The sequence below is a fragment of the Schistocerca americana genome, chromosome 4 (assembly GCF_021461395.2).
Source record: "Schistocerca americana isolate TAMUIC-IGC-003095 chromosome 4, iqSchAmer2.1, whole genome shotgun sequence".
NCBI classification, from domain to species: domain Eukaryota; kingdom Metazoa; phylum Arthropoda; class Insecta; order Orthoptera; family Acrididae; genus Schistocerca; species Schistocerca americana.
In genome coordinates, this window is record NC_060122.1 from 587171615 (window position 1) to 587185093 (window position 13479).

Here is a 13479-nt window from a genome sequence, read left to right on the forward strand (position 1 = left end):
GTAGTGTCGCAACTTGGTATTAGTGTTAATTTTCTTTTCCCTACGTTCTTCCTCTTCTTATATACACGGTTACTAAAACGTGGCATCGTAACCAGAAACACGCTTTACACAAGAAGTATAATACTACCAACAACAGGCGCAACACTGAATTAATTCGAAACGGTAAACAGCAAAGAGACGATGTTCCGCGCTCTTAGTGCTTCATTTGTCACAAAAAACAATGTAGCCAACCCTTGCACACTCGCTGTATGCATAACATAAGGCGCTGTATGCGTAACAGGCTGAGAAAATCCCAAGCAGTTCGCCAGGAAGTCACGAGAGGGTGTTAGATGCATTCAGCGGCCGCCCATTTCCTCTGCAGGCGTGGGGGAATATGGTAATAACTCCACTTCTAGGGCGAGTAGAACAATAATTCAAAGTTTACATTAAAGAGGAATGTTACAATTAATTTTCGGTAGGAAAAAAAAATCGTAATTTTTTGGATTTGACCACCTCCGGCTCCCCTTAAACTCCCAAAAAGTTCCCACTCATTGTCATTATCTCTATATGTCTTTCTGACATTGTTTCCTGTGTCATAGCCACAATCCCCTTTCTCCCTCTTGCTCTCTCTTACTGCTAGTATTGCATTCCTCTCTTACTTACTGCTGCTGTCTCTTCTCACTGTCACTATCTCTCTCTTCCTCACTGTCACTGCCATATACTTTGCCTGTCATTTTTGGGAAAATTTTTATAGGAGCTGAGGAAGACAGACTAGGGAACTGGTACCCCCCTTTCCAGTCAAAGTCTTTTAAACAAACAGGCACATATTCACATTTTTGTGCCCCGATGGGAGCCTTTTTCCACTGGTTCCTTCTTTTCCCTGTTAGAGCAGGGCATGCAACTCAAATGAAGAGAACTGTATTGGTCAAAAAAATGTAGATAATTTACTTAGATGATATTGAAATAACACAAACCTAATTTTACACCTCAGACTGGATTTTACATGTAGAAAAATTTTGCAGGTGCTTCAGTACTACAACTGGTGTTCCCAGATGATAGCAGAGGCACTTTACAGCACATTTCTCCATGCAACATCACTTTATAAACTAAGTTTTCACTGCAAACAGGATTTCACGTGGGTGCAAGTAGGATAAATTTGAAACTACGTATCTCCCAAACAGAACAAAGATAAGAAGAAAATTTTCAAGGTTATTCAAGATTGGGATCTTAGAAATACATCATAAAAATTAAAGCCATTTGCTGCGCATAGCTGTCTCGGAAACTGTGGCTAGGTTTTGGTCTGCTGGTGTCAGCAAAAATATAGTACAATCAATTTTTTTTTTTTTTTTGGGTGGGGGGTGGGGGTAGGGGGTGGGGGGGGGGGGGGTCTGAGGAACTACTCATACTCATTACCTAATGGCACTAAGTCCTATCAAACCCACTGTAGACCACAACAAATGTAAAAAGAACTAACAGATTTGCTTCATTTGCCTAAGCAGGAGGGAGTGTGTAATACTCATCCATTGGCCCTTTACTGTAGGATTGTGACACTAAGACAATCTTTCTGTTGGGTATAAAAGTGGTCCTCAGACCAAGGGCTATCAAAACACTTGATTCTACATTTTTGTCACCAACAGAACCTGAGGTATGTGTAACAGAAAATCTTGTTTTTATGCATGGCATTTTGGAACATATTAGGGACAGTGTTGTTGTATGCACACCGATTTAAGGTGCAAAAGTGTTACTTTTACAATTACTTCATAAAACCTACTATGTCACTCAATAGTAAAAATCAAGCAAGGCAGCACAAGTTCAGAATTAAATGCATGTGGATAAAACTGAGGTACAGAGCACGCAAATATTATGGAAAGAGACATGGTGGTAATACTAACGATAAAATAAATGTGACCTACAGCAGCTTCCATTGAATTTAAAATTAATTCCAACCTTGCAGTATAATCTTCAGCATAATACAAGCAAGCAGAAAACACTTCTTTACAACCCCTGGGAATCCATGTAGAGTACAACATGTGCAATGAGAGGAAGTAAATGATTATTTGCCATCATTCAATTACAATTGGAGGGATAAAAAGAGTAATCCAAATACTAAGTACTGCCAATGTCTCCCACTCAAGTTAAAAATACCAAATAGTGCACACTAACATTTACATCCATCTTGTTTTCTTCAACATTTAGAGTCCTTTCACTTACAGAAAGCATTAGTGTAAGTTTCATATGATTGTCTAAGGACTCAGATATCAAAACTTTGAGAGTTACATATAATCTCATGTGAAAAGTCAGAAGTAATATACAAAGTTGATAAAATTTGCATCTGAATATTCTAAGAAGAGGCTCAATGTATTTTTTAGAAGTAACTGTTATCTTCACACATGAACTGCTTCTGCCAGTTAATAAGTAACTTGACCCATTCCAGATAACTGAAGGCACTCTTTCATGATGGGACTTCAGGGAAACAATGCGTGAAGAATAAATGAAAGAATTATTGATATCATTGGACATATGCTGTTCTCAGTATATTCAGCACTATATTATCATTTATAATATGCTCTTCAGCACTGTTAATGTATTTATTGCACCTGCAAGAAATGAAGAGCTCAAGAAATCAACAACAGCAAATCACATGTTACTATTCTATGAATCCCAGGGAAGTGCTGTAATGGATTTGTTGTGCAAAAGGAATAAGCTCAAGTTGGTAATTACATCCATACACAACAGTACAATGTGTCTTCTCTCTCAACTAAACAACCAACAAAAGACCAAAATTTTATAACACATGGACTTTTATTCACAAATATCTATAATATTTGATTTTTGACACATAGTTGGAATAGCCTTTCACCCCAGGAATCATTTAACGGTTTACATACAGTACATCTGAAATACAATGACTTAATACAGAATGCACAATGTGCTGTGACAGTACTTCTTACCCTCTTTGCACCAAATAAAAACAAGATATGATTTTAGAATTTAAAAAAATGTAGAACATATCAATTAGAAATAACAGGTAAAAAGCTTATAGTGAATGTTGAACGTATTTTGTGCAAAACACTACCCCCTCTTCATGTTATGTTTTACAGGTAGAGCATTACAAAAGCAGATAGTGAAAAATAGTGAGGACTGGAAAAATAGAAAAAAAATTAAAAATGGGCAAATCTTCAGTGAGGAGGGGGGGGGATGACTACCAAAAACTCAAGTTTGAATATGATGAGACAATGGTATGATCAACTGTGATGTCTCCACTCATGCCTGTTTTACAACTGACAAAGTGACAGTAAAGACCTAGAGAAAAAGTACATAAAGATGAACTTTGCACACAAAACGCTAAAAGACACTTATTGTAGTGAAGTTGCAACTGTTGGAATTTCAGGGGCAACACCAACTTATAACAACACAAGAACAACTTTTTCTGTTTAATTGCAGATGTTTTTAAACATGAATATCACATTTTTATTTAATGGCCCACAGAACAGAAGAAGATTTCCCATTCTTCAACCATAAAAACTTCAATAATTACACCAAGTAAGAAAAAAATGCAAGGCTCTTCAAATTGTCTGAGGGCAATTTGACATCGCTTTTTGTTATCACGTTCACTCAGATTGTCTTTTTAAAAAAGTTTCTACTAGAATGTAAATGCTAATGTTCAACCACATATTTACAATCTTAACAACATATTTTGAAACTTCAAGTTTACTCTCACATCTACATTTATTTCTCTAACTGCAAAGCAGTGATGTTTATTTATAAAGACAGAGCACTGCTGATTTCTGACAATAATAAAAAAATATTTGCCACAGTCTTATGGAATGAACAAGTGTAATATCCACCCAAAATGATTTTAAAAAAAAATAGAATGACGGGCCAAAATGATTTTTAAAAAATAGAGTGAAGGGTTTTAATCAAAATGTCAACCAGACTAAATTTGTCTCCTCTTGATTACGACACTAGTATTTAAATGTTTTGTTACGTATCATTAGGTTCATTTCATAAACTGGCAGTCAAAACACCACTACCAATATTTAAAACTACTGGAAAGGTCCATTCCCCATTCATTTTATTTTTCTTGGTGCAAAAACTTTTTTGTTGATGTAAATACCATACATTCTTATTACTCAGTACTGCAAATGGCAAACTGTATTAAAGAGGCAAAATATGAGTAGTTTATTTACTTATTTATTTTTTTACTGTAATAGTGTTGCATTCACAAATTACGTATACAACAACTTCTATCGGATATAATAATAATTCAGTTGCTATACACACATGCAATGCAATACCAGCAAGGGCACAATGAAAATGCACAGCTTCAGTCAGTGAACAGAAGCAGAGAAATCATAACATGATTGGCAGAAGCAAAGGATTTTGGTCATTTTAAGAGTGTTAGCCAGGAGATGCATTCAATATACTCCAAAAAGTAAATTTGTCTCATGGGCTGCATGTTTTGATATATTTATGAAAATAAAACTGATAACTGAAAATGATTTAAAATTAACAACTGAAGATTTAACATTAAATCATTTTTCCTTGTTGTAAAATAGTTACAACAGTCTAAGAACTATTGTATCTATTATATCACACTAAAAATGGATTGCTTCAAGCAAACGTGATTACCTTGATCTCTGCCTCTTATCAAACGCACGAAAAAACAGAATTTTTTTCGAAAACACTCAAATTCCAAATTGATAGCATCCCTTGAAGGAACCTATTAATTCAGCTAAAGCGTTAAGCAAACATGTGATTTCCAGTTACAAAGAATCATGAAAGGACATAGTTATTTTCTTACAAATGTGTTAAGATGAAAAGTCGTGCAACACAAATAAATTGTAAGATATTACTCCAGTTTAAACAAACCACATGGATTTTCATTGAGTAATAAATGACAGAAAAGCTTCCAGAGTCACAAGTTATTGCTCTCAGACTAGACAAAGGAAGGGAGAGAAGAGAGATGGAAATTGTTTAAGACATTTGTCAAATTTGAATTTTTGTAGTAGAATAATTATTTTAAACTTGCTGGGAATGCAGCAAGGCAGTGTAATGGTTAACATCAAACACTTATTTTAAATCACCTGTAATTATGAAAGGTGAAGCAGCTCAGGAAAAGTTACGCAAAGTGTTCATGACAATATTACGGAAAGGATAGACTGCTACTCACCATAAAGTGGAGATGTTGAGTCACAGTCATCACCTCCTACATGGTGAGTAGCAATCTACCCTTTTCATAATATTGCCATTCCATTCTGGATTTTCCACTGTTTGATTTAGCCCAAAGTGTTAGACTTGTAGGCAAATAATATTTCTACCAAAATCAACTTCTTTCTTAAAAGGCTTCAATTATTAGGAATTAAGTTATAGATGCTACATAATAAAGGAGAGCACTTTCTCTTCTTGTAACTTGTCTCCTTAATTATGAAACTGTTTGTTTTCAAAACTTTTGTCCTGTGATTAGGTTCCTGATGGCTCAGCATGTATCTTGTAAGCTGAATGAAAGTACTTGACAACACTAAGAGTGGTACTGTAGATACTCAATAAATTTTCATGCAAAATAATAATAATAATAATAATAATAATAACACTAATTCAATTCCATTACATTCCAAATTCTAATACCACAGAATTTTGTCCAAGTACATAGCAGGGAGATAAGTTTGTGACAAAGCCAAAAGAGTTTTAACAAATAAAACTGTTTTATGCATACCTTGCATTTCCTACTAACCCTAAACTGTACATTTCTGCATCATTTTGAAGCATTATTTACATTGCTGTCTAATACAAAATTTAGCTGTATGACTTCCCAAACAAGCCATTAACCTGCATACTACATTAGGTTCTTGAATCCTATTTATTTTAATGGTTGAAAGAAAAGTACTAAAATACTGGTGAATCATAAACTCCATTTTCTGCAACAAAAAGATCATTACACTCAAATTATAAAGAAAAAATTATTCAAATAAGGAGTTAAGAAAATAATAAAATTTTGGGAAATACGCTAAAAACTAATCAAAAACAAAGAAAACAGTAATGAAGAATAAAAATGAACACCTCTTTTTTCTAAAACCTAAAAGACCACTTACAAATGGAACTAAAATTTGTTGTACAAAAGTCATTAGACCTTATACCAACTTCACTTAAATTAATTGCATGCTCTATTTGCACAGTATTGTAAGGCAGAAAATAGCTATATACAAGATGGAAGTACAAATAAAGAATCCAAACAAACACCACAAATACATGCAATTCAATGTATGGGTACTAGAAACCTAAAGTATAACACGGTTTCATTAATAGGCAAATTCAATGTAAAGAAAGAAAACTGAATATTTTTTGCTTCCAACTAATTGTTAACTAGTGTTAACTATTAGAGGTGTATACTAATCTCTGCATTGAAATGCTATCAGATGTGCATTTGTTGTGAAACAAACAATCAATCAGAGTGCTGAAAGTTTTGCAAAAAAACATTATTATTGGTATGAATGAATGACAAGTGTACACCCTGAAATTAAGACAAGAAAATGCAATTTTAATGTTTTCTAAGCAGACATCTTATGTGTACATACAAATTTATACTTTACACAATGTAATATCACATGGCAGTTGTGGTACACACCAAACTGATTAAAACAACCAATGAAAAATTGCACATATAAAAAATGCAATGAAGTTTTCATTACCTTTTCTGCTTACGTGACACTCAAAAAACTAGTTTCCAATAAACTCTGACACTACATTGATGCTGAATAAAATAAATGCAACTCCCAGTTAACGCTGCCATCTCTTCCCTAAACACAGAAATATCTCTGAAACAAACAGAAATACAGCACATTATGACATACTGAAATTAAATCATTTCAATTTTAAGAATGAGTATTTAACGAAACTTTATAAAAAAAACTTCATATACACACAGCACTTTATGTAAGATAACTCATCCTAAATCAGACATAAAAATCCTCACCACTGCAAGATATATTTCAGTAATGTGTAAACAATAGATCTGTCTGCTATGTACTGAAGACTGCAGAAAATTGAAAACAGTGAAAATTGTCAAATTCTAGCTTTCAATCTTTTATTTGTAAAATGAAATTTTATTTCCCTTTTTCTACACATAAATGTAAATTTGTGAGTAAGCAGTATCATTATAATGAAACAATTTAAATAACATATTAACAAGAACACTGGGAAATAAAACAAACACACACACACACACACACTTAAAAATTTATTGTGGCACTCAACCCTACGGTTACAGCCTGCCTTGCAAAATTGTCAGTGACTACAGTTCAAATGTTTAAAGGCATGAGACAAGTTCAAATACAATTCCACTCACAATCAATTGCACATTTGCACTCAGTCAGCCAGTCAGCCAATCACCTTACTGAAAAAAAAGGTCAACAGAGACGAGGCTAAAACAGTAACAGAGTAAAGTGTGGCTGGATGAGCACTCACAAAAAATGAATAAACCAGCCACTATGACACCATACCAAACTATCTTCCTAATTAACTTAGGAAATTGTTACACACAATTTAAAAAAAAATTAACCTTATCTGACTCAGTAAGCTAAAATAGAGAGCAGATAAAAAGGTAAGCTAGTTGCTGCCCTTATCACAACACAAAACACATTTTCTTAAAACATGTCTCACAGAATTCACAACACGAAATACTGCACGATGGTGCCCTATTGAGCTGTAGGACTCCTTACTTCATAGGCCAGTTGATAGACCGGGGATGATTCAGTGCTTCATTTCACATCTGTGGCTGGAAGATACAATGCTGAGGTCAGATGAATTGTTGGTTGCCTTCATCAACTGTGGTTTTGTTATTAGTCACTTACATGACTCTGTGCTTCAACAGTGGCATCATGGCATATGGAGGGATTTACATTGTGCCACATCACGTAGCAAACAGACCTCCTAGGCTACTGCAACTATCACTTGTTTTTGATTTTATTTCCCATGGGGGCCGTTATCCAGCAGAATATTAACCCCTTCCTAGATGTTGCGCGTGAATGAGTCCATCCTAGATAGACTGAACAAACCTCTTGATGGAGCATGTGTTGTGTGACTTTCATTGCAGTCTGGGAGTTTGAACAGAGGAATAACTTCATAACTGAAATGTTATTATCTGCCCCATGTCCTCAAGATCACAGCACCCCTGCATCACAATAGACAAATTCATTTTGTAAGCAGACAAGCCTATAATGTTACTCTGCTCAGATACATAAATCTAGACTGGTACATTGCTGCAGTCCTGATTTAAAATATTATAAAATAACATTTTAAAACCATAAACTGGAACACAATTTCTCTTGCGCTTAGTTCAACTAAAAATCATTTTGAGTCTCACTAGCAACTGGGATTGATTACTTACTAGCAGTAGGTAAGAACTAGTGTTTGGATTACAGTTAGTGGCACTGTCACATTTATAACATTTATTTTTCCTCCAGTAGTTTGAAGTGTGGCTCATGGTCAAGCGATACATAATCAAGATAAATAATGATACACGGCTGACTTTACGCCATTTACATGAGTAGTGTGTATACAAACTTCACAGCTTGTGTATGTTGTAGCACATAAAATATAAATACAGCACTGGCATTTTGTAGCCGGTCTGGGTCCCTTGTTCTTCCTCAAAGGACTGCATTTGATTTAAGCACATACCTTCTGTCTAATTACAGAGGTTTTCACAGTGATTTCTGTTTTTATTAAGTTATTTTTTTTTGTTTGTATGTCAAGACTTTGTTGTATGAAAAATTGTTTTCTTATTGACCTCTTGGAGAATTTGGTTCTGGAGTTGGGTGGCTTGTTTTCTACATTTCATATGAAATTGTGGTGTGATGTTTAACTTTATTAGCGAATTCTTTTGACTTGGACTCAAAAACGTAAGGGATTTTTATTAAATGTAAAGGATGTGTACATTTCTGTTCAACTGGTAAAGAGTGGCTTTTGTAGCAATTCTTACAAATCTATTTTGGAGTCACTAGATTTCATTGCTACAAGTATCAGAGGCTACAGACCAAATATCAAGAATCATATGTAACTGCTAGCAGGCCAAAGATGAAATTATTTTTGATTACTTTTTGCTGAGTAACAGCTTCTGAATCTCGTGGTTGCTTGGGCAAGCAATCCATATCTGACCTACCATATACAGTTTTGTCACAATGTGATTTAATTATACACTAGAAAAACAAAGTTTTACTGGAGTATAAATATGATATCACCTATTTATTAACAGGAAATGTGTGTGCACTGGCTTAAACTTTGTTTCTCTCTTCTTCTTAAAGTATCTAAATCAGCTTTTTCTCAGATGCACTGTCCACTATACATCTCTGAGAGGTGAGAACCAGTAGTGCCCGTCATATTCGTATACAGCGGGTTTCATACCATCTCTCCACAATTTTGATACATTGCCGAAAGTGCTCGCCATGTTCCTCATTAATATCACAAATTGTCAAGGAAAAGAATCAAGGTGATTACTCAAAAAGTGAATTTTGATGCTCATCTAATACACAACCCAAATTAATGAAGTTTTCCACAGGATGCTGGCTAAACTAAAAATATGCCTTTTCTATGGCTAAGAATTAAGTAATAATCTCCTCAAATGATACCCACACCTTCTTTTCACGGACAGTAATTTCTGACTCAAAGTTTGAACTAAACATTTTTCAGATGTCAGGTTCAACTAATACTTTTTCTTTCAATTTAACTTTTGCAGAGATAATTGAAACATTGGCTGAAGTTTTCAGAAATTGTTTCATCTGGCCCATCATGGCAAGATATTTTGTTTTATTTATTACTTTGTTTTTCATTTTTTACAAAATTTCTGCCCAAAGAGAAGAAGTGGCACAGAGTTTTCCATTATAGTTATAATGTGTACTAACCACTGTCATCAAAATTTCCACTTCATATTATTATTAACTGAAGCAGTATGTTGTGGTCTTCGGTCAAAAGAATGATTTGATGCAATTGCCAGTATACTATGCCAGTCTCATCATCTGTCTAACTACTGCAACCTCCATCCTCTTGAACACCTGCTTATCATAGTGAAGCGTTGATGTCCCTCTACATTTTTACACATCACACTCTCCTCCATTGTCAAATTAATTATTCACTGATGCGTGAAAATGTGTCCTATTGACTGATCCCTTCTATTAGTCAACCTGTGCCAAAAATTCGTTTTCTTTTCAATTCAGTCCAGTAACTCTTCATTAGTTTTCCAATTCACCCGTCAAGTTGTCAGCACTCTTTTATAGCACCACATTTCAAAATCTTCTATTCTCTTGTCTGAATTGCTTATCATTGACATTTCACTCCCATACAAGGCTACACTCCATGCAAATATTGAATCTTAAATTTATATACAATGTTAACATATTTCTCTTTTTTTTTGAGACGGTTTTCTCAGTACTGCCCATCGGCTTTACATCCTTTGGACATTGATATTTTGCTGTCAAATAGTGTTATGATTTACTATTTTCTATTTTTTGGTTTTCATTCGCAAATCTAGTTGCCTCAGCATTACCTGCTTTAATTTGACTGTATCTCATTGCCACTGACTTGTTGATATTTATTTTAAAACCTTTCTGCAACATACTACTCGTTCTATTTAACTGCTCTTTCGAATCGTTTGCACCTCTGACAGAATTACAACTTCACCCACAAACAACAAAGATACTTTCTATTCTCCCTGAACTTTAATTACCTTTACAAATTTCTCTTTTTTCACCTTTATTGCTTACTCAACATACAGACTGAACAACATGGTGGATGCAACCAACACCTCTTTCACATCCTTAGATTCTCATTACTGCAGCCTGGTTTCAATACAAGCTACAGATAACTTTTATGCTCCCTGACCTATGCCGTGCTAGCTTAAGAATTTCTAAGAAAATCTTCCAGTCAACATTGTCCAAATCTTTCTCTAAATCTACAAATGCTATAAATGCAGGTTTGACTCTGAAACTGTAGCACCAGTATTCTTTCTCGTGATCCAACATTCCTCAGGACACAAACCAATCTGATGATCGCAGATTTCAGCTTCTACCAATCTCAAAAAGTTTTCTTTTCTTAGTAGCTTCACAGACTTTCATTTCAATTTAATTTTTTAAACTTCTGCACTCCCTTTTGCCCACTCCATTTACTGTGGATTTATATTTTCTACTTTTGACAATTAAATTCAGTATCTCATGTGTTATCCAATAATTTATACTGGCCCTTGTCTTTTAAACTATAGTCATTTTCTACCCTCACTATTTTCTCTCTCAAACCTACTAATCATTCCTCTTCTATTGTTTACTTTTCACCTGTTTTGGTCAATCACAGCGTAATGCTCCCTTTGACACACTCAACAACTACTGTTCTTTCACAACCTCAATTGCTCGGCTTTCTGAAAAGTGGTTACTTGCCATCTGTCAACCATAACCAATAACTTAGGGTCAAGAGTCCATGTTAGCCTCTGTAAATGTGATTTAGTTTTAAACCTGGTTTAGAAATCTCTGTCTTACCATTATATGGTCTGCATGAAACCTTCTGGTGCCTCCAAGCCTCTTCCATATATTTAACCTTATGCAAAATATTTGCAATGATTAAACTGTGCTGTGTATAAAATTATATCAATTCATTTTCCCCCGTCATTCCTTTCTCCCATCCATGACCTCTCACTATTTTTCCTTCCCTTCCTTTTACTACTATTGAATTCATCCGTCACAACTAAATTTTCACCGCCCTTAATGAACTGAATAATTTATTTTATCTTATCAAACATAACTGAATCTCTTCATCATCTGCAGAGCTAGAGGACGAATACAGGATGTTTCACAATTCCTGTTACAGGCTTCTAGGTGTCACAGAGAGGATTTAATAGACAAAGATTTGATAGGAAACCCATGCCTGTAAAGGTACCATTTGGATATCAAATAAGTCTGACAATTGGATCACTTTCAAAACTCCCAATTCATGACATGCATGCAAACTGAGAAGAGGGCACAGTCATCACTCTCCTGAGTTAGTGTGTCTTCTGTTTATAACCACTGCATCAGCATTCTGCTCACCCAGCAATCTGTCACTGAACAGTAAGGACGATTGAGACAGTAGGGGGTGGTGGAATACATGATCGAGTAGTGCACAGAGGTGTTGATAATATGCAATGAAACAGGACATAATGATAAGATCTTTACAATATGTGCCTCAAGAACAAACAATGAAAAGTACAACAATATTATGAAAAGGATATATTGCTATTCACCATATAGAGGAGACACTGGACTGCAGACAGGCACAACAAAGAGACTGCTACACATTTAGGTTTCAGGCAAAAGTCCATTACATACAATTTTTCTCCAGCTACAACAAAGGCTGCAAGAAACCGATACGTTTGCAATGAGGAGGGTTGACTGTGGTGCTCCACAAATGCAGTGCATTATCAGTTTTGAGGAGACTGTCCTTAGTCACACAGAAAAGAACCCAACAATGAGTGCTTGAAACGTTGCCCATGCCACTGACTTGCTACACACAAGTGTCTGGCACATTCTGTGTGACGAGTAACTCCACCCGACAGAATGTGCATGCAATGACTCCAGCAGATTTTCCACTATGGGCAATTTCTGATTGTGGCTTCTACAACATTATGTCGACATGCTCAAATTTCCATGCCATGTTCTTTCTACAGATGAAACTAACTTCACATGAAATTCAAAATTGGATTGCTATCAATATGTTGTTGTTGTTGTTGTTGTTGTTGTTGTTGTAGTCTTCAGTCCTGAGACTGGTTTGATGCAGCTCTCCATGCTACCCTATCCTGTGCAAGCTTCATCATCTCCCAGTACCTACTGCAGCCTACATCCTTCTGAATCTGCTCAGTGTATTCATCTCTTGGTCTCCCTCTACGATTTTTACCCTCCATGCTGCCCTCCAACACTAAATTGGTGATCCCTTGATATCTCAGAACATGTCCTACCAACCGATCCCTTCTTTTTGTCAAGTTGTGCCACATACTCCTCTTCTCCCCAATTCTATCCAATACTTCATCATTTATGTGATCTACCCATCTAATCTTCAGCATTCTTCTGTAGCACCACATTATCAATATAAGAGGTGAAATCACTGTTGGTCACCTCACTGGGCTGTACATTCTTCCATTACCACCTAATGGGTCGAAAACACTTGAATTCTTGCAAGATGTACTAGTGCAATCACTGGAAGAATTGTCACTGTCGCTCCACCAGCAAATGTGGTTCCAACATGATGGTGCACCCACACATTTTGCATGTGATATCTACAGACATGGCAAAAAGTAGATAGGTCGAGGTGGACCTACTCCTTGGCCACCATGGTAACTCCTCTCACCTTTTACTTGTGAGGTGATATGAAGTCTCGTGTATGAGACTGCTGTACAGTCACACGAAGATCTCTCTGAATGAGTTCTGGGTGCAGCAAAATTATTCAGCACACACTAGAGTTTGTGGACCATGTGTATGAAAGCATGCA

General features: G+C 35.5%; 1 protein-coding gene across 2 annotated transcripts in view; it reads right to left on the minus strand.

The window, feature by feature from the left end:
• The window catches only part of LOC124612688 (INO80 complex subunit D), a 158534-nt gene that overhangs the window by 107669 nt on the left and 37386 nt on the right, over positions 1-13479 (minus strand). For both annotated transcript variants that reach the window (XM_047141023.1, XM_047141024.1), the window contains 2 exons: positions 6669-6794; positions 5696-5897 (listed from right to left, as the gene is read on the minus strand). In XM_047141023.1, the coding sequence (XP_046996979.1) occupies positions 5696-5748 (53 nt within the window). In that variant the 5' untranslated portion in view covers positions 5749-5897; positions 6669-6794. The remainder of the gene's footprint in view (positions 1-5695; positions 5898-6668; positions 6795-13479) is intronic.